The sequence below is a fragment of the Polypterus senegalus genome, chromosome 15, assembly GCF_016835505.1.
Source record: "Polypterus senegalus isolate Bchr_013 chromosome 15, ASM1683550v1, whole genome shotgun sequence".
NCBI classification, from domain to species: domain Eukaryota; kingdom Metazoa; phylum Chordata; class Cladistia; order Polypteriformes; family Polypteridae; genus Polypterus; species Polypterus senegalus.
Window position 1 is genome coordinate 94,261,586 of NC_053168.1, and position 22,437 is coordinate 94,284,022.

General features: G+C 37.4%; 1 protein-coding gene across 2 annotated transcripts in view; it reads left to right on the forward strand.

Moving 5' to 3' along the window:
• LOC120515429 (sperm-associated antigen 1-like) overlaps positions 1–22,437 on the forward strand; it is a 185,691-nt gene that overhangs the window by 116,057 nt on the left and 47,197 nt on the right. For both annotated transcript variants that reach the window (XM_039736416.1, XM_039736417.1), the window contains 4 exons: positions 12,069–12,183; positions 14,140–14,565; positions 15,619–15,718; positions 19,639–19,791. In XM_039736416.1, the coding sequence (XP_039592350.1) occupies positions 12,069–12,183; positions 14,140–14,565; positions 15,619–15,718; positions 19,639–19,791 (794 nt within the window). The remainder of the gene's footprint in view (positions 1–12,068; positions 12,184–14,139; positions 14,566–15,618; positions 15,719–19,638; positions 19,792–22,437) is intronic.

A 22,437-nucleotide genomic window follows, 5' to 3' on the forward strand; every position in this document is an offset into this window, starting at 1 on the left:
TGATTTCAAGTCACAAAATGCGGCTTCAGTATTGTCATCCCATACCACTTTTAAAGGAGCACTTTTCTTTGTAAGATTAGTAAGAGGCGTAGCTCTCTCAGAAACGAGGAACAAAATGACGATAGTAACTCGCTAATCCTAAGAAAGCTGGTACTTGCCTCTTGGTTATCGGACGGGGCCATTTGACAACGGCATCAATCTTAGAACACTGTAGTTGAACCGTCCCCCCACCCACTAGGTAGCCTAAATATTTAGCCTCATTTAAGCCAAAGAAACATTTTTTTGGGTTAATCCATAAGCCTGCTTGTGCTAGTGTAGAGAGGACAGCCAGCACATGCTTTATATGTTCATTCCACGTGCTGGAATAGATGACCACATCATCCAAATAGGCAGCACTATATGAATTGTGGGGTCTTAGCAGTGTGTCCACCAGACGTTGAAAAGTCGCCGGAGCCCCGTGCAACCCAAATAGAAGGACTTTATACTGCCAGTGTCCACTAGGAGTGCTAAATGCGTTTTTTTCCTTAGCGGAGACCGTTAAGGGAATTTGCCAGTACCTTTTTGTCATATCTAAAGTAGTTAAAAACTGTGCATTACCCAAACGCTCGAGGAGATCATCAACTCTGGGCATAGGGTAAGCATCAAATTTAGAGACCTGATTGAGTCGTCGGAAATCATTACAAAATCTCCACGACCCATCAGGTTTAGGAACCAAGACGATTGGACTGGACCACGGACTATAGCTTTCTTCAATAATATCCATGTCCAGCATTTGTCTAACTTCCAACTCTACTTCAGTTTTCTTTATCTCGGGAAGTCTATATGGCCTTTCTCGGACAATAACACCCTGGTCCGTAACTATGTCGTGTTCAGTCAGCGTAGTGCGACCAGGTTGCTTACTTACGACTTAAGGAATGGACAGGATAACATCCTCCAATTCCTGTCGTCGTTTCCAAGATAAATTCGACCCAAAATTAAGTGATTGATAAGCAGCGAAAAGAGAGCGTGGCTGGCCAGAGTTAGGTTCCTCACCCCTTTCCTTCCACGGTTTCAGCAAATTTATATGATAAACATGCTCGCTCGATCGACGATTCGGTTGTCTAACCAAATAGTCAATGAGCCCTTTTCGCTCAATAACCTCGTAAGGTCCTTTCCAATGCGCTAGTAATTTGGAATGAGCACCATTACACGATCACCTGGGAAAAATTCCCGGATGGTGGTGTTACGATTATAATATCGCGACTGCGCTGCTTGAGCCTTTTCCATATGTTCTTTTAGAATAGGCCTGATTTTGTTTAAACGATCGCGTAATTGCGCGATATATTCTAATATATTAGAGGATGGGAGAACCTCCTCCTCCTTCCAGCCTTCTTTTAGCATATCCAATAACCCGCATGGTTGTCTTCCATAAAGGAGTTCAAAAGGAGTAAAGCCTGTGGAGGTTTGGGGAACTTCCCGATAAGCGAAGAGCAAGAGTGGAAGTAACTGATCCCAGTTTCTCCCATCGGTGTTAACTACTTTTCGTAACATCTGCTTAAGGGTCTGATTAAAACGTTCAACCAGGCCATCAGTCTGGTGATGATAAACTATCGTTTTCAGATGTTTAATATTCAGTAACTTTGCAACCTCCCTGAACGTCTCTGAAGTAAAGGAAGTTTCTTGGTCGGTTAAAACCTCTTTGGGAATCCCCACACGTGTGAATATCCCTACTAGTTCCCGTGCAATATTTTTAAAAGTAGCTGTACGCAATGGGACAGCTTCAGGAAATCGCGTGACATAATCTACTAAAACGAGAATATATTTATGACCTTGTAGCGAAGGTTCAATGGGTCCTACAAGATCAATACCATCTCTTTCAAATGGAATATCAATAAGTGGAAGAGGAATAAGAGGAGCACGGTCCCTTCTACTGTAGGAATCTGACGAATCTGGCACTCCGGACAAGAAGTACAGAAACATCAGACCTCCTTGTTTACTCCTGGCCAATAAAATCTGAACTTAATTCGTTCTAATGTTTTGTCGGTTCCTAAATGGGCTCAGAGTAAATGAGAATGTGTTAATTCACACACTTGGCGACGAAAAGTGTGTGGTATTAACAGTAAGGTTCTTATTTCACCTTCATGTTCAGCCACATGATACAATAAATCATTTTTTATTACAAAGTAAGGGTGGTATAGGATCAATAGAGCTTTGCCCATTTACTGAAACAACTGCATTTCTCGCAAATTTTAAGGAATCATCATTCCATTGCTCTCGTTTAAAGGAAGAAGGGGTAATTTTAAACTGAGAGGCCAATTCAGTAATGGGATCCTGTGCTACCTAAAGGGGCAGAGTTTCAGGGTCCTCAGGTCCTTCGGAAGGTGGGTTGCCTCCCGTAGTGCCTGACGTACCTTCATCTCCGTTATCTATACTATCAGAACTGGAATTTTGAGAGCTAATACCCTGCATGAAAAATTCAGAACATTTTCTTTATGTTCCATTACTAAGCCCTCATTTATTACTGGGAGAGTATGGTCTGTACCGTGTTTCATTTCTGACCAGTCACGCCCGAGTATCACTTCAAAGGGTGGATTTGTCATTACGGCCACTATCATAGAGAGCATAACATTGTCCACCGAGATGACACAAGAGGCGGCCTGATAATATTTAATGTCACCATGTATACAGACTAATTTTATGCATTAGCCATTGTTGCGGTAAGACAAAATGGTGAGCAACAATAGAAATGTTACTCCCAGAATCATACATAGCGGTCACTTTTACTCTATTCAAAATATCTGCTCCCGTATACAGTATAGACAAGGGATTGATCACAGCACAATACCTCTCTACTCTTCCCAGGCAACAGTCCATCGGCTCCAGAGTCGGGCAAGCAGTGAACATGTGTCCTACCCCCATGCATACTAACGCCCCCCCACCCGGTTCTGACACACAGACGCTGGCGAAGCTGTCTTCTTCGTATCTCACCGTCACTTGATTTTCTTTTTATTCAGTTTTATTGAGTGTCCCTGCCAGTCCCCGCATGTTGCTGTATGCTGGATAGAGAGAAGTGTGTACACTGCTTCTTACAGGAAAAGGCGATGGAAAAAGTGCACTTGAATAAAAGTGCACTTTTGTTATACTTTTACACCAATATATGTTCCTGTGCTTGAACGACATGGGCAGATGGGGAGTGTCTGATGATTGCATATAGCGCCGAAGTTGGTCTTTACCATTCTTTCTTCTGCATGTCCTGGGGTGCAAAAGAAAAAGCATACAGCAACATGCGGGGACTGGCAGGAACACTCAATAAAACTGAATAAAAAGAAAAGCAAGTGACGGTGAGATACTGAAGAAGGCAGCTTCGCTAGCGCTTGTGTGTCAGAACCGCGGGGGTTGCGTTAGTATGCATCGTGGTACACTGCAGAGCTATAGCGCGTCTTTAGTGAAAACAGCCGTGTCAGATGGGGTTGTATGGATTGATTCTGAACGCGACTGAGAGAGTGAAAAGTGAATAAAAAAAAAAAAAAGCTAACCTTTACAAAGATCATACATTGCACCGGCTGTTACAGACTGAAATCAAATGTATGTTTTTATTCTAAAACAGTAAGACTAAGAACAGTTTACTTCTCAAAAGGGAGGGGCGCAGGATCGAACCCGTGACCCCTTGATTCCCAAGTGGGGGCTGTATCTATTGAACCACGGAGTCAGTTACAGTAAACCGGTGTCAATGTTGCATGTTAAGGCGGCTTTTTCTTTCTGCAGTTATATGTTTGAATAAAAGTGCAATTGTGTTATTCTTGTGAAAATGTTTCTTTGCTATTTGGACTTCTGGCTTCATACATTATATAGTTTATGCCTACATTTTGTCATCTACTACTAGAATATAAAAAAAGTTTCTGTTTTAACAATGTGTTGACACAGATTACTGTAGAAACGGAACAGACATGAAATGCGTGTGTTCCAAACAACGATCTATTATTTCCACTCTAAAACTCCACTTCACTCCCAGATACTCAATCAAGGCATGAGCTGAGAGAAGTTCGTGCACGTTCTAAATTGGTGGGGGATGGATTAGCCGGCTGCTTCTAGCTTCTCTTTATCAGCACATTTAGAGAACAAAGGACGCTGGCGGAGAGGTGTGAAGGGATTTAAGAAGCAGTTTAAGGTGGGACGGAATTACGAGTTTTTTCGTAGGCTCTGGTAATTCTAGTGTTAAGTTGGATAATTTAAAAATATTTGGTAATAATTTATGAATCACAATCTCGCTGTTCTTTCCAACCACCACAAAATTAGTGTCTTTAATGTTTTTTAAAAATTTATTTAAGGAGCTTTATCCAGTTTGTTTTGCCCAAAAATAGAATCAAATAAAATAAGGCCTAGGCACTTCCTTTGTATTATCCACCTTAATGAGGTGTGACAGATAGAGGGCGCTATTGCTCCCTTGAACCATTGTCCAAGACGCCAGACACCAGATAAAAATCCAAAAGTATGACTTTTTATTAGTCAACAGTCCTCTAAGCACCCTCTCCTCCACGATACACATTAAATAAATCACTACCAATACAATAAACAATTCCTCCACTCCCAGACGCGTTGCCACCCTTCCACCCAGCTCAAGTCCCCGTCTGGGAGCTCCCACAATCCTTTTATAGTCCCTGACTCAGAAGTGTTCCAATCCCCAGTCCATGTGATCTCCTATCACTTATGGGTCAGATAAAATGTCCTTTTCTTCACCCTGGAAGCACGTCATTCCCCTTGTCCATGTAACTTGGACGTACTTTCGGGGCGTAAGGCAAATAAACGTTGTTCATCCCTGCAGCGTCATCTAGTGCCCCCCATGGTATCCAGCAGGGCTGTGTGTAAAGACTCCCAATGTCCATGATGCCCTGCTGGTCTTCGGGGCACCTCCATGCTGCAGGGAGAGCTCCACCTGGTGGCTTGGGGGTATTGGCCGGGATGAACGGCCGGCCATACACCACAGAGGCTTCAAGAATGTCAGTTTGTCTGCCTCTGTGTCCAACTGGTTGCTATATCTATCTTTGCCCCCTGCTTGCTTCGCTCACCCTCAATCATCAAACACGCCAGCCACGTCGCATATCTGCTGATTGTATTGTGAAGAGGGGTCTGAACACACATTAAGGAGATGCGGTCGCACCTGCTGCTGGCTTGCTGCATGATCTGCATGTTGCGCAGCGCTTCGAACATTTAAAAGCCTGTACAGCAGCTGTCCTTTTGTCTCACTGCCTTGTCTCACGAGACGTTAAAAGTGTCTCCGAGAACATCACGTCTCGTCTCCTTCCAAGGTTTTTTTTTTTTATGATAGTGAGATATTATAGTTAAAATATAAACTGTCCTGTGCATTTTAGTTGTATATACAAAAGAACAACAAGAAAATAGAAAATAGCCAAAAGACAAATTGCCTTCCTTCAGGAAGGAAGTTACTTGCTGAAAATCTGCTTCCCTTAATTGATTTGTCTGGTCTGCAAAAACACTGCATGGGGTTCTGCTGCTGATCATCAGTCAAGACCTGGCATCCATCATCATCAGACAGAATAATGTTAATCAGTTGCTTAAGGATAGTTGTGTCACTTCCACTTGAAATATCATAACATCAGATGACCTCCCAGACCTGGCCAAGCTAAAGTTAGTTTCTTCCCTACAAATGCTAAATCCTGATGATTGTGAGGTTTCAGCTTTTCTAATAAGAAAACAATGGTTTTAGCACAGTTTGTAGTGCAACTACATTTCTAGAGATTTTCTTATTTTGTTTTACTTTGAGCGCACCCATCAAGCCAGGTGTTCTCAACTTTCTTTTGCTGAGGGTAGCAGCATTTGTGTCAACAAGATAAGTGGACAACTCAATAAGAAATCAATGTTTCCTTTAAAATTATGCCAAAAGCGCACAAGTAAAATACTATGTTTCCCTTGTAATGGAATGAATATTGGTTTAATAATTTTAGAATTGGATTTTCTTTAAAACTACAGGGTGGCCCAGATCTAATTATGCAGATCCAGATTGTCTGGATGACTTTGATTAATGCAGTGACGATTCTTCATGTCGTCAGTTCACACACGTCTCAATGGTCCGGGATTTTTCAGGTGATTTTCTATTTAATAAACTTTAAGTTATAGTGTAATGAAAATTGCATAATTAGATCTGGACCACTTAATACCAATGAAGCACTGTTCAAAAAGAAATGAGAACAAATCTTTGTAATTAGTAAGAACATAAAAAGAAAGCCAACCCTGTTTGATTAATTAATAATACAAAAATAAAGTCAATAATTTACTTGAATAGCTTTCTACATAGAATTGTTAACTTTTCGTTAATACCAAATGCTTAAATCAGTAAGTTTTCTGATGCTGCCAAGGAAAGATGAATTTGTATGGTCAAAAATGGGACATAATCGGCCATATCTGTATTTCCTAATATATGAGTCAATAAATGGTTACTATACTCACCCACTGGACTGAATATAGCCTTTACTCTTTTTAATGCACTTTTTATTCCAGAAGTGTAAGACTATGAAGGATTGTCTACAGACTGGAGTTTGACACAAAAGCTTACAATAGAATGTCCGCAATTTCAGTTTCTTTAGAGACAGTTTCATAATATTTTTATACAAAAAAGCTTATGAGTAAACAAATGAGGAGCAACTGAGGAATGGGACAGGACTGCAACTTATAAACAGTCGGGCAACCCTCTGTGTTAAGATTCTTGATTGTGAGTGATCTGAAACAAATTGTACCCATGATATTTGAAACTCTTGTTAGATGTAAAGCACTATTAAGGCATCCTCAAATGTTCTAATAATCACATTATATGAGAGAATTGCAAGCCTTTCTAAACATAAATGTGCAGATGAGTGATCGTTGCAAATGATTTGTGATTGTGTATCAGTAACATCCAGGAGCTTGTGTGTGCTGTATGTCCAAAAAGGATAGAACAAAAGAATGTTTATGCTTCCCAAGTTTATAACTCCTGCACTAAGCTGATGCCAGACCACTTTGCTCGCAACTAATTCCACCACAGATAATACAGAAAGTGGGTGCCTAATGAGTGAATGCAAATGAGAAAATGTTGTCAAAATGCTTGTGAGTCCAGTTTTTCCTTTTTAGGTTTTTTGTTGCAGCAGGCGCACCCCATTGTCCTGGTGCCAACCTAACTGCCCCTGTATTTAATACAGCACTGGTAATAATCTGAGCACTTCCGGGCCACTGCAGCTTTTTTTTTTTTTTTTTTTTAAGCAAGGTATGTGCCAGGAATTTTTTTGGTTATACTATAGATAAATATATACTTTGAAAGTGCAATGCAGGGTGATGAACTTGACCTGAGTGCAGTGCTTGTTAATGTGTATCTGGTTCTTATTGCATGCCATGTTGCAATCAGACCTCCTCTTCAGGTCGATGAGTGTACAAGCTTGCTGGATTCCTTGTGCATCCACAGCCTGGACCTTAATGATACCAGCAAGGGATGAGTCCAGCAAGACCTGATGCTGCTCCTACTGATGCACCAGCTGGAAGCACCGATTATCACATTGCTTGTAGTTTTATTACTAAGAATGAAATAGTACATGGCCTCATCAATGACATGATCAGCTGAATATCTGGTGAGGAGGCTGTAACGGTGCAGCATCTAAAGCAGTCCTTTCCACTATGTCTGTAGTGTCTAGTGTTTAAAAATGGCAGTCAATCCCCATAGCAGTAGTAGGGAATGTCTGGGTACAGGTGTCCTTGTCCATTGGTTTGCTGTGAATGGAGTTTCTGGAATTTAAATGTCAGTGTGCATCTCTGAGTATAGTTGCATAGTTTTGTAAAAGAAATGGACCTGTTTGTGGAGTTGCATCCACTGAGTGGTGTGGAGTCATTGAGATTCCTGAATGCGACACTCTGCATTTTGGCTCATTCTTTGTGGTTTGCGGAGGAGCACAAATACAGCACCTGCATAGAATTTTGTTCTACTTTTTTGAATGTTTTCCTTATCAGTGATTAGGAAGCAATTTTGGAAGATAAGCTCTCTTGACCTTTGTGCAAAAGCCTTCACAGAGTCTCAGTGTCTTTATTACCTTAAAGTGATGACCCAATATATGTGAAGAGCAGATTTTATGAGGTGTCCTCAATGCAACTAACCCTCGTGTAGCTGCTGTTAGTGGGTCCCAAGTGAATAAGGACTGGGCTGCAATCAGGGTTAGCGGACTTGGCAGGGGGTGACGTGCATCATAAGTCTCCCTTTCCTAAACCACAAGGGAAAGCCTCAGCTGAACCCTGTACCAATGTCACCATGGTGTTAGCCATCTTTTCCCTCTAAGTGATACCTGTTGGGAGCAAGGTGTTGTGAGCAAAGTGGTCACAGATACTGGTAGCACTCTTACCCTAATACAAAATAGCTTGTGAGAAAAGCTTAAATTGCGTCATTAGCAACTTATGGGATTTGATAAAATAAAATGATGGGAGGGTACCTCAGAAAAAGGGCAAGGTCCCAATAAGACTATGTACATAGAATGCACTGGGTAACTGAGGTGATTGCTGAAAAAAATTGCCTCTTGACAATGCATTATTGTTTAAAATGGACGTGTTCATTTTAGTAGTGCTTACTGTGTACCTGTTGTGAATGGATCATGAGTTGCCTTGGTTTTTCGGTTCTCACCATTTTATTTTTCCTTGATTTGGATTTTTGGGGTTTTATGTTTTTGTTTTTTTTTTTTTGTTTTAGTGTAAGTAGCAACAGCTACAACAAAACAAACAATAATGAAATGCAAACTTTACATTCCTTTTAATGAAACAGCACAGTAGCACAACCGAACCTTATTTTGCAGTTCCATCCATCAGGTAGGAGTCCAGATCCTCCATGATGCTGTATTTATGTTAGGTAGAATGCCCAGAGGGACTGGGCGGTATCATGGTCTGGAATCCCTACAGATTTTATTTTTCTCCAGCCGTCCTGGAGTTTTTGTTTTTTCTGTCCCCCCTGGCCATTGAACCTTACTCTTATTCGATGTTAATGTTGATTTATTTTTTTATAATTATGTCTTTCATTTTTCTATTCTTTAATATGTAAAGCACTTTGAGCTACTGTTTGTATGAAAATGTGCTATATAAATAAATGTTGTTGTTGTTGTTGTATGCTGAGGCTGCAGTAGGACAGTGAGTGCCCTCCAGAATTTTAAGAGCTGTTACTAGTTTGATGAATCCTTCTGAGATGAAGGTTAACTTCATTTTTAGGGTCTAGGATATTTATTACAACCTGAGCTGGTGTGTTCTCGGCCAAAACATGCATCATTACATCTGTAGCTTCATCTACTGCATATCTTAAAATTAAAAAAAGCAAATGCCAACTAATCTGCAAGATGCTAAATCTGGGATTTAAACAGAAAAAAAGAAAGAGAGACCCACTTTTAAGGGCTCATTGCATCTGAGGAGAAGCCTGGTGTTCTTCCCAGGTTTGTAGGTGCCAGTTTTATAACGGAATAGTCAAATGTGGACCTTGCATGCCTCATCACCACTAGGTGAAACATTTATCAAATCCAGAAACATCGTTTTTAATTTTTAAAAGGGGACCTGTTAATAACCAGTGCTGTTCACTAATAACATTTTCTACAGGAAAGACTGTTAATACCGGTTAAATGTAATTTCATGTACAATTAGAACTAACTACATAAAAGAATTACCATGCAGACAAACGTTTACTCACCTATCACTATGTTGAGAACTATGTGGTCTCGTCTATCAGTGGTTTCATCAACTGCAACATAAATTTTATTGCCACGAATATTATGAAGAACAGCGTCCATATGTTGTTCAAAGACACAGGGCAAATGAGTTTGATGATGACTGCTCTCGTTTTCTGGCAGTGCGCCTTCTGGTTTACAATGCTTATTAAAGAAAGGATGCATTTTTCGAGCGGTATGTCTGACTCGCATGGCGTTTTGCATCTGATGATTTTGTTATTTTGTCTATTGTCCCCTGAGGGGGAACATTTTTTGATCTTAATTTCTCATTCTTGAGATAGGTTTTAGATTTGACGTGGTCATTGCAAGTATATATTCATGTCCAGTCTATAATTTGAGTTGTTCTCCAGATTCGTAAAAGTTGCCGGGATATTATTGTTCCTGCACTTTTGCAGTTAAGCTCGTGTTTTAGTTTTTTCTATGTAGTTAGGGTATCTGATGCAATACAATACAATACAATTTATTTTTGTATAGCCCAAAATCACACAAGAAGTGAAGTGAAATTCCATACATTTCCATTTTTAAATCTAAAATCTGTTTTTATGCATTAATCCCATGATTCTGTCTGGGTTTTCCACATCGCGGAAATCATAGGGCCCTACATGCTTAGGAGTTAGCCTTCGGTGTGGATGGACAAACTGGGTTGAACTAAGGTGGTGTGTTATCAGTTCCACACTGTCAGCCAAGTCCCTGATTGCAAAAGGTTGAAAAGAAGAGTAATCAGAGAGTGGGTTGACCAGATGTTGATTAAGCATTTCACTTCACTTCACCATTGCCTGGACCACTGGTGCTCATGCAAAAGTCAAATGGGTCCTACTGATTCCATGATACAAACAATTTGGTTAGTTATTTAAATAAAATAGTACTTCCAGTTGAGTAACTTCTTTTCAAATTTCATATCTGTTTGCTTTTTAAAATTATGAATATCTATACAAAATTTGAATCATCTATCTGTAATTATAACCATAGTTTACTTGAAAATTTGCGAAAGTATTCAGTTAAAGTACCCAGAAGTGGCCCAAAAGTTGATAGGATTCCTTATTTTTGGTATAAAGCAGGTGTATAAAATCTCATTGACCGAGGTCAGAGCGTTTTCGAATTATTGTGTTTATACAGAGACACACAGACAGACAATTTCAAAAATTGTATTTTTGGACTCAAGGTCTGAAATGTCAAGATTCATCAAAATCTCAAGGTCGAATTTTTTCATGATGCCTGTGCTTTCTCTATACTGTGTATACAAGAGAGTGATAAAAATATCAAGTATTTGAACAATATCTTAAAGCAACTTAACAAATCAACGGAAAGATTTCCTTGTATTCAACTGACCTTCGTTGGCCATGTGGTGTCACCGGATGGGGTCAGGGTTGACCCAAAGGTTATCAAGCCTATTGTGGAAAACTCAGTGCCTCAGGAGGTAAAAAAGTCTTGACTGCTTCCTGGGGAGAGTTGTTTTGTTCCTCAAGTTCATTTCAAGATTTGTTGACATTTGGAACTCCATTTTTCTACCTGCTGAGGAAGGGGCCTATTTGGTAGCAGTCGCATTTGTGTGCCAAAACTCATTCAACTCTTTGAAGAAAGCATTGTCATCACCGTCAGTATTGGTACAGCCAAATCCATCTTTAAGTTTTTCAAGTCCACACAGAGGTCTCCCCATTTAAAATTCATTTTAAAACCTATTTTTAACAGTGTAAATCAGAGTGCTCAGGGCCATTAAAATTTGTGTTGTCATTAGTCTTTGTTGTTATTATAATTTTGCCATTGTTGTGTCTTTGTGGTGGTATTGTATGTAGAATTACCTTTCCACACTGTATTTAACACCATTGAGTCTGGTACATTTATTGAGCTAAATTCCATGTTAGACAGATACACTAATAGTAGTAATACAAGAAAATGGTAGTGTAAAGTACATTATGGCAATTGGCAAGAAAGGCTATGGTTGTATTAAATATTATTTGTTTGAAGTGGGTTGCATAATATACAAGAAAAATATTGTTTAGCACAAATGCCTTGATATTTACCCTTTAGGTATACTGAATTATTTAAGTTTAATCACTGATTGTATAGGCCAGTTGTTTTGTGTGTTCTGCACTAATTAATGCAGAATGTATACCATTTTATTGGAATGAAGGAAAATAATAAATTATAATATGTACAAATTGAAACTTTTACTAAACATTCCTGTTATTATATTTTCTTCTCTAGAGACAAATTATTTTTACCGGGTTTATACTATTTGTTTTCTACTAGGGTACTTATATGCCAGCTATCAAGATTTTTAATGTTCTGTCTTTGTAATACAATAATAGTTTGAAAATATGTTATTAAAGCAGATGTTCTTTTTTGGCTGCACTTTAGAAGATACTAAATGAAGTTCAAATAAGGATGGGAAATATGCAGTCAAAGGAGAAAGTCAAAGGGAAAAAGATTCTTATAGAACAGATGGATGACACCAACAAAGAAAAATTAACAGGTAATTTAGATTTAACATTTCAGACATGAGGACTTAGTTTTTTTTTTGTTTTTTTTTTTCTTGTTAGTTTATTTTTAAGAACTAATGGATTCAGTTACATGAAATGTGTAATCTTTAACTTCATAAGAAAATTAAGCATAAGGTAGATTGCATGTTTATTATCTGTATATTAACAGAATATATTATAACACAATATTTTACAACCTGCTTAATTCAATTCATGGTCTCCGTAGTGCATGTAACATTCTGGAATATAGATTATTTTGATTAATGAAATCAATTGTCAGTCAGCAGGTTATTAATTTTAGCAAATCAAATGGAAGTAATTTATTTAATTATATTGGCATTATATGAGCATTGTAAGCACAAATAAAGGATGGAACACCACACAACATTTTATATAGTATTTTACATACTTTAAATGCCATAGTAACCAGGTATACGTAGTAATAATCAGGTTCATTGATGTCATCAATGCTTTTTATACTAATTAGGACTTTGAGGTGTCAAAATCATTTCACATTCACCTTTCACTTATCTTACCTCTTCCTTCATTTTATGCATGTTATCTTTTGATTGCTGTGCAGAACTGAATTATTATTTATAATCATTTCATCCAGAGCATCTTTTATAAGTGGTGTTTTATTCAAAACCAGTTATTTTGTCTATTGTTACCAGAATGTTAGGTTCCATATTGTATGACCAATTTTTCATTGTCAGTTCTTTTATGCCTTTGTGGTACACCAGGCCGGTTATAAAAGCAGGTTTAACAGGGATGCAGGCATCAGGCTGCACAAAACCCCCACTTGTATTTCAAACTAAGTGACCGAACTCTAGCTTGTACCAGGATCTGCCTGTGCTTCATCTGATAACTGAGGTGTAAATCAGAGGTGACCTGACACATCTCCAGAGCCAGAAGCCATGAAATGGACTCAGGCAAGGACAAAGCCCTATAATTCAAGGAATGACAACTAAGATGGACAGAAGAACTCACCTATTAGAAGACAATTGTTTTGTAACCGGAAGTGACTTTAATCCAGTCAGGATAAAGTTCAGCCTTCCTTTAAAACTTTCCAAAACCATCCTGATGAAAAATCTCTCAATCCCTCTGGGAAATTCTTTGGACACTCAGTGAACTTCCTGGGGATTCTCCCAGGGGACACTATGGCCAATTTAGTCTCTACAATTCATTTAACCTTTGTAAAATGAGAGGAAACCGGAGCACCCAGAGGAAACTTGCGCAGATATGGGTGGCATATGCAAACTCGATGGTAGGTAGACCCAGGATACGTCCCTGGTCTTTTTACTGTGAGGCAGCAGCACTAGCACTGTGCTACCTTGTATCCTTAGTGTTAGTTATTAGTAGACATGCATAAATCAAAATACTGAAATATAAATTCAAAGCAGTGCATAGATATACTGTACAAGTTCTAATGCAAGTTTTGGTAAGATATTTTCTTTTTTTGTTGAAATAATTTTAAATATTAACCTAAAATATTGGTACTGCAGTAGCATAAAATGTGTTGCATGATAATTAGAACATATAATAAAACCCTATAAACCAATAATATAAAGTTAGTGCAGTGCAAAACCATCCACTCCCCTGCATGAGTAGGCTCTGCGGTAGATTGCCCCCCTGTAAACTTGAATTGAATTAAGCAGGTTTGAGAGATATTTGAAACTGTGTTACAGAAATAAGTCAGCTTGTATTCCATTAAAGGTGCATGAAATAGATCACATTATTATGATACTCTATATAAGTGAGTAGCTCTTAATGTGCATTTTATAGATAATAGTGGTTGATGTAGTATTTTCTTTAATTTGTACCTGTGAAATATTTGTTCTGAATGTAGTTTTTTCCTTCAGCTTAAAAGACTGCAGTAACTCTTCCTTGTGGCAGGCAGTATGATGTAATCATTGACTGTGCTTGTGGGTGTGTCTTTGTGCATTTCCTAGCTGACAGTTCTTCACATGTGGGTGGGGAGACAGCTGCAACTGCTTTTGAGAAGAGTGTGATGGGGAATGTGCAAAAGAAGTTTCCGAGCAGGGGAGATATACAGCCAGAGACAGACGAGAGAGGTTTATCTCCGGGCACAAAGGAAAATGCTGAAAAAGCAAACAAGGAGACAGAGAGTACAGTACAAAGCACTGAAGCAAAAGACCAAAGGCTGAAAAATAAAAATCTGGAAAATGGCAAATATGCAGGTAACCATTCAAGTACTTCTGGTTCTGACGAGTCTAGGCCTCAGCTGTTGACTTCTGGAGTGCTGCCTCCTGCCGTTGCCTGTCTGAAAGAACAAGGAAATGAGCTTTTTAAAAATGGACAGTTTGGAGAAGCAGTCATCAAGTATACTCAAGCCATCACTGACTTTGAAAAGTGCAGTAAGTAGCTCTAGTTCCTGTAAATCTACATACTATTAATATATACAGTATGTATTTTAAAATTCTAAGTAGTTGTATTTTTGTGTTTTATCTTACAATCTGATTCTGATTATATCAGATTTTAGTTTTTTAAATCTAGATTTATGCCCATAATAAACAAAAAATGAACAAACACATTTGCTGATGACTTCATTTTAAAGTCTTATCATATACATTACATTATTGAATGCTGATCATTCAAAAAGAAGCATGCTAGACAGAATTGCAAAAAGCATCACATTGCTGTAAACACAAAGATGAGACTGTTCAATGCATCATTCTTAATATTTATTTGGCTGATAGTAGATACAAAGCTCCTCTTCATGTCATAAGTACTTCAATAAAAGCACTCCAAAATTCTGCTTAGATTTTGTGTTCTTTGTAAGCATACCTGCATTTTTATGCATTTCTGAAAAATACATTACAGCTTCCATTGCAGGACTTAATTTGTAAGAATTAAAAAAATGATCTTTTATGTAGTGCTTATATACTTAACTTGCCATGTAAGATATTACAGTATCTAACTTTTACTCATCTAAACACTGAACAAAGATTGTTTGCTATATATAATGTGTATATTACAAAGATGAAAATATCAGTCACTGGACAGTTACTTCATAATATAATTTATATTTTAAATGTACTGTTCTAATGGGCAGAATGCAGAGAACAAGTCTTTGTTTCTGATTTGATGAAATGACAGGATCCACTCCCAATCCTGATTAAGCCTGTCATAATTAAATTTTATTTGCTTTCCAGAACTGAGTCTGTAAGTTAAACCCCTTTCCAAATGTGCCTTAATTAAATACTAATCCGCCTGCTATTTTGTCAATAGCATGTAGTCTATGGTAAACTGTACAGTATTTTACAGTATATGCAGTTCAAATTACATCATTGACTGTGCTCTTGTCTTTTAAACAAAACATTCTAAACTACAGATTAGTACATTTCAGATTGCACAAGCCCTTGCTGTTACTTTTAATTTGATATTTTTTATTGAAAATTGCTTTGCAGATGTTGATAGTCCTGGAGATCTTAGCATTTTGTATTCTAATCGAGCAGCTTGCTTTCTAAAGAATGGAAATTGTGCTGACTGTATTGAGGATTGCACCAGGTAAAGTATTTAGTGTTTTACTTTTTTCTTCTTTAACTAGCATGGCAATTTCATTATATCTGATTTTCATTTATTATTACTGTATGTAGTCATCTTGTGACAATGTCAGATGAATTTGTTTTTTGTTTTTAATGTTACTTTTAAAAATGTGTTGTCCTGCGGTAAAATATTTTTCAGGCACTGATTGAATGTGAAGTAACATTAATAAGTATATATAACTGAAAATGTCAGCTAAATAATTACATCTTTTATTTTCAGACTTTTAAGAAATGGCAATAAATACTCTTCAAATAACTACAACAATGTATTAGTTTGACTTGTATCTCTCTTTTTAATGTAGTATATTTCTATGAATGCCATGGCACATTGTGTTTCTGTAAGTAGACTTGCAAAACACAGAGGTTTGCAGAGTTTGTATGTTCTTTCATCAATGTTGTGTTATGAAAATGACTATCAAGTGGCAATGTTTATACTGTATGCAGTGGACAATTTCCTCCCCTGTTTGTTGATGATTTTGTTTGAACCTAACCTAAATAAGTGCTCTCTTTAAAATTATTACTTGTCATAATGTATGTTAACATGGTATCAACCTTACAAATAATACAAGGTATAGTAGGTTTAATAATAATACATTTTGGAAGTAGTCTTTTAAAGACTCATAAATCACCTACCCACACAACACCTTTCAGCTTTCCAGGAAAGCACATCAATGCTTTTACATCCTCAGATGTATATCAGCTTATATAGTTTGACAAAGAAGTCCTTTCTTGTATGACACCGGTGTAGTTTAGCACTGCATGACACTACAGGGGGTGATGGATTCAGCAGGGAATATTACAGGTACATAGATTTTTTGTTTTTTGCATGTATATCACATCTTTTTTAAAGGCTTCGGCTATCCTTAGAATATACTTTTCTCTGTTGTTTGCACTAGCCTAAGATACAGGATCTTTACCACTCACTCCAACAGATTCAGGGATATTTTCACTCTCACATACAGTATATGACTATTCAAGTACTCCTCACAACTGACTTTTGCTTCTGTTTTTTTAATACCATGTGATGTTCTATTTGTGTTTGATGTTGTAATTGTGGTTTGCTGATGGAGTTATTTATTATATGGCTTATTGTGCTACTTTTAATAGTCTGTAGGATGTATATAAGTAAGAATCTTGTTTCATGGTGTACAAATGAGAAGAAACTTGAAGCACTTTAGAAATTAATAGCTTTTTTAAAAACAAGCACATCTTCTTATTTTAAAAACCTGATATTGTCTTTTTCACCGTAGTAAAGAGAACTTCTTTGGAAGAATACCAAAAGTTAATTTGCAACATACTTTAACACCTTAGGTCCTAAAGGTTTTGTAGCATTATTGTGCATAAATTACATGCCCAAAAGGAAAATGACTGCTATTCTTCCTAGATAAAAAAATAATTTAAATATCAGAAGAGCAGTGAGTAGAAAACTCAAAAATTTTAAAAGAAAGTGTTTTTATATGAATAAAAATCTTGTTTTCACACCAATATCAACAAAATAAAACACCAAAAAAAAATTAGGCATTATACCAATTTCTTTCCAAAAATGTGGATTTACAGTACAGGGAGAACTAACATCCAGATATGGTCATTTAACCCATGATGCTTGTAAACTGTAAAACTGCATGCAATGATGCTTTAGAGCTGTTACTATGGGCAATGCTTACAAATCAATCGTAGCATTTAGTCCTTCAGCAAACACGTCATTCTCAACCTTATGTTTTCTTTTATTTTTTTAAGGAGAAAGACATTTCTGTAGTACCAACTTCAAGTCTTACTGTGGGTCATCCAATCTCCATGCACTCTGACAAACATTTGTGTGTAACATTGCATAAAGATAAGCTGCCACATAAGTAATTTATTTCCTGACTTTTACACACAGCTCTGACATGTAATGTGAATGACCAGTCATAGGCAACCAAATATCATTGAAATTCTCTGAACCTCCGCTATTCAATGGTAATGAGCTTTTAACTGTAAGTGACTCGAGATTGGGGGGATATTAGGTAAATTCTGATTCACTCAGCTCTGTGACCCACTGCTCACCTCTGCATATACGTGTGCAAATCACTTATTTTACTAATGCAAGAGAGCAGACAGCATGGAAACATATGGTTTATTTGAAAGACACCCTTGGGTATGTAAAAATACCATTATTGTTTTTGATTGACTTGTGGGTTTATTGCAACATACACAAACAAATTTGAAATATGGCAGTGTTCCATTCCACCCCATAAGTGGCTACATTATCATATCTCACTATAGATTTGAATTGTGGCATTTAAAGTTACTTTCTTTTACAAGTGCATATTAATTTCTGTATGAATTCAAGTTTATTTTGTGCTGTACAGTAGATGGATGGTTTGCATCCTGTCTCCTGTAGTTGATGACTGTGTTCTTAATTTTGTTGACGTTAAGAGAGAGATTGTTGTCCTTGAACCACTGTGTCAGATGGCAAATTTCCTTATAGGACATCTCACTATTGTTGATTATCAGGTCAAGAATTAGTGTTGTTATTAGTAAATGAAATCATAGAATTTAAGTTGTGTTTGACCGCACAGTCAGGTGTGTAGGAAAAGTGGTTAATCACTCAGTTAACACTAGAATTCCTGGAGCCTACAAAAAAACTTGTAATTCTGGCCCACCTTAAATCCCTTCACACCTCTCCATCAGCGTGTTTTGTTTTATAAAATGTGTCGATCAGCACAAGCAGCAAGCTCCCTGCTGTCCCATCCTCTGCCTTAACGGAGCTCAGCTCGGGAAAAACTTCTCCCAGCTCAAGCCAAGCCTGCTTATCTATGTGTGAGATCTGGAGTTGTATAGGGTAAATAATACAAGTATATCGCTATTTGGAATACATGAATTTCTTGTGTGCCCCAAGTTTACAAAGATCTGGGTAAGTGTAGGATGAAAGGAAATGCAAGAAATGCTGAACATATACCTAAAGCAGAAACCTTTTCTCTTATACTAATAATGACATGAAGTGTATAATGTGTAAAGACTTTTGTCCAAATATCAAATAAACGTGCACTTTTATTCAAGAATATATAACTAAAGAAAAAAAATATTTGATTTACATATGGCTGTCAATGAGTTAAAAAACTCTACTTATCAATTTGTTCTTGGATGAAGTATGCAGGTTGTGTTGCCTATAGATATTTATCATTCATCCACTCCCTTTACATTTGTGTATTCCCCCTCCTCAAGTTTTGTGCCTCTTTAGAGTTCTGGCCTGAAGTTGTATGGGCAGATCTTAACCCATAATGGTAAGGTTTGTTCTCAAGATGTATAGCATTAATTACATGGTTTTACTTAGAGATTATTTAGTCATTAGAAATGTCAACATGATTTCAGCAAATGTCTTTAAATGTCTTAAAATGACTCCTCTTCAACTAAGATGTTATTTTTCATATAAAGTCATTTGTATTTCAAATGGTTTTCAGCAGAAACCTTTGAACAACAACAACATTTATATAGCACATTTTCATACAAATAATGTAGCTCAAAGTGCTTTATCATTGAAAGGGATGCAAATATCCTGTGGTGTGCATTGATAAAGTCATTAATATTGCTGCACCACTGTTTTAGAGTCTTGTGTTCAGATTGTAGTTTGGGCACTTTCTGTCAGAAGCTGGCACATTCTCCACATGTTTACAATATGTTTTGTCCAGTTACTCTGGTTTTCACTCATATCCAAAATAGGTTCCAGTAACATTAGTAGTTGATGACTGTAAATTAATCTAGATAATTGCAGTGAACTGGTACTTCCATTAGAATGGGAGAGTTCAGAAAGTGAATGAATGAATGACAGAAATACAAGCCATGTAGTGCTGCTTTGTCTGTCTAAACACTCTTATGCTGTTTGGCTGAAATGTCTTTCATCAGGGCTTTGGCACTCCAGCCTTTTACTGTCAAGCCGCTTCTTAGACGAGCTATGGCTTTTGAATCTATGGAGCGATATCGACAAGCATATGTGGATTATAAAACTGTTCTGCAGATTGATAGTGGGATACAAGCTGCCAACACAAGTGTAAACAGGTGAGTAAACCCTTAATTTGAGACTGTACGTAGAAGCTAGATTTTGCTGTCCTTTTAAAAGAGACCAGTAATAATTACTCATTCGCTGATTTATATAAATAATGGTGTTGTAGCTGGAAAATATCATTTTTCCTATTTTGTTTAAAATAAGATAGATAGATACTTTATTAATCCCAAGGGGAAATAATGTTGTTTTGGTCCAGTAGGTAAAGTATCTTACCACTAAATATTGTTAGAGTTTCATGTTTGATACAAGGTACTTTGTATTCACTATGGAATTTGCACTGTTGTGTTTTTTTTAAAGAAAGAAAAAACTTTACATTTAAAAATCAGACTTCTATTCTTAGTTACTGCATGTTTAAGCAGAATTAATGAATGATTTATTTAGTGGTAGTGTCTGCATTTTGTAATTATGTTGTGGCAGATTCTTTATGAAAGCGTTTAACTCATCTGTAGTCAAGGCCTAATCAATATTCCAGAAATCAAAGTGAAAAGAAAACAAAGCACTACGTCGCAACCAAGATATCTATACTAATAAAAGGCAAAGCCCTCACTGACTGACTGACTCACTCACACACTCATCACTAATTCTCCAACTTCCCGTGTAGGTAGAAGGCTGACATTCGGCAGGCTCATTCCTTACAGCTTACATACAAAAGTTAGGCAGGTTTCATTTCGAAATTCTACTTGTAACGGTCATAACTGGAACCTACTTACGTACATATATACAGCCATAGCCTGCAGCTCGGTCGCCGTTTGAGGCGGAGTTGCGTCCCTCATCATCACGCCTCCCACGTAATTGAGTGCCTGCCCATATAAGGCCGTCCATCAGCAGCAATCCAATAGACACGCTGCTGCTAAATATTCGCCGGTGAAGGACTGTGCTTATGCAAAAGAATATGAGATGGTCAGGGATAGACTAGTGTTTGGCACAAACTCAGCGAAAGTACGAGAGACACCTTTAAGTGCCGTGTCTTAGCTAACATTAAATAAAGCCTTGGACATCACAAGATCGCATGAGATAGCACACGCACAGCTGAGAACCTTCGATGCATGTACTCCAGGCAGCTCACGTGAACTGACTGTGAACGCAGTATGCAGAGAACAAGTATGAGCTCCAAAGAGCGCTGAACTAAAAACACATTACACTATTGAGAAGGCAGCAAAAGAATATGAAGCGAGTGATGCATACAAGCATATTCATAAGTGCAGCTACTGTGGAAACAAAGCACAGTGTAAACCTTAAGTCTAAATTAAGTTCATAGACACACTGCCGCTGGCGTTTGTCATGCCTACGACGAATACAATATTCGCGAGATACAAGTTTAATGAGAAGATGCAGGGTTTAAACGAGACTTTTGATCACATTGTAACAGAGTTAAAATTGCTGTAACGGAGTTAAAATTGCTGGTGAAGGACTGTGCTTATGCAAACGAAGATGGGATGGTCAGGGATAGAATAGTGTTTGGCATAAACTCAGCAAAAGTGCGAGAGAAACTTAAGTGCCAGGTCTGAGCTAATATTAAATAAAGCCGATGGCACAGCTGAGAACCTTCAATGCATGTACTCCGAGCGGCTCACGTGAACTGACGTTGCAGAACTGGAAAAGGTAAACCCGTGCATACAGTGTGTGATGTCTCAGATAAAGAGGAAGACGAGTTGTTTATTGATGCAGTAAGAAAGGAACAACCCTCTGAAGCTGAACAAGCCTTTGTAGACATATCAATAGGAAAGCAAGGTGTAAAGTTTAAGTTTAAATTACGTTCATAGACACGCTGCCGCTAAATATTCACAGGCAAATCCATAACTTAATACTGAGAATGCCTGTTAAACATCTTAGATTCATGAGTACCGATTTGGGTAGTGAACACTTCGATGAATGAAACCTGTTATCTTTACAACAGTTGGCAAACACGGAATATAACTTGAACACAACACATCCTCTAAATACGAACCTGATAGAAAGAAATAATGATAATCAAATTCTTGATGACAACAACACTCATAACGGTCACAAAACAACTACATTGACAATCATGTTACGTTATTTTTAAAATGTTTCCTTTTCTTTTTCATAACTTCTTTAACACACTACTTCTCCGCTGCGAAGCATTGGTATTTTTGCTAGTTGATAAATAAAACGCACTATCCCCTAAAAATTTTCATCCAAGAAGTCCTAGAGCTGACATACCTTTTAAACTCATTACTTCATGGGTCATGATCTCTGATCATCCTACCTAGCAACATTTTTACCAAGCATATACACACCAAATTCAAAATGGTAGCAACAGCAAAAAAACAAAATGGCGTTAATGAAGGATGTGACAATATTAAATAGAAGTGGTTACAGCAAAATGTTTTCAAAATAAGTTTCAGTGACCTTCAAAACTCTTAATACAACAGAATATCGAAGCAGAAACAAAGTTGTAATAAATTTATATATGTGTGTATGTGTGTCTGTGGGTTATAATGGTAGCAGTGCAACTCAAAAAATAGTGCCAAAATGGGAACTACAATTATCATTAGACACCATGAGTGCAGTGGGACAAAAGTATATCATCAGCAGCAAGCACAAAGTTTGTAAGACCAAAGCCAGAACATAGGCATTTCCTTCTCAATTAATTTTGATTTTTTTTTGCAGGATTA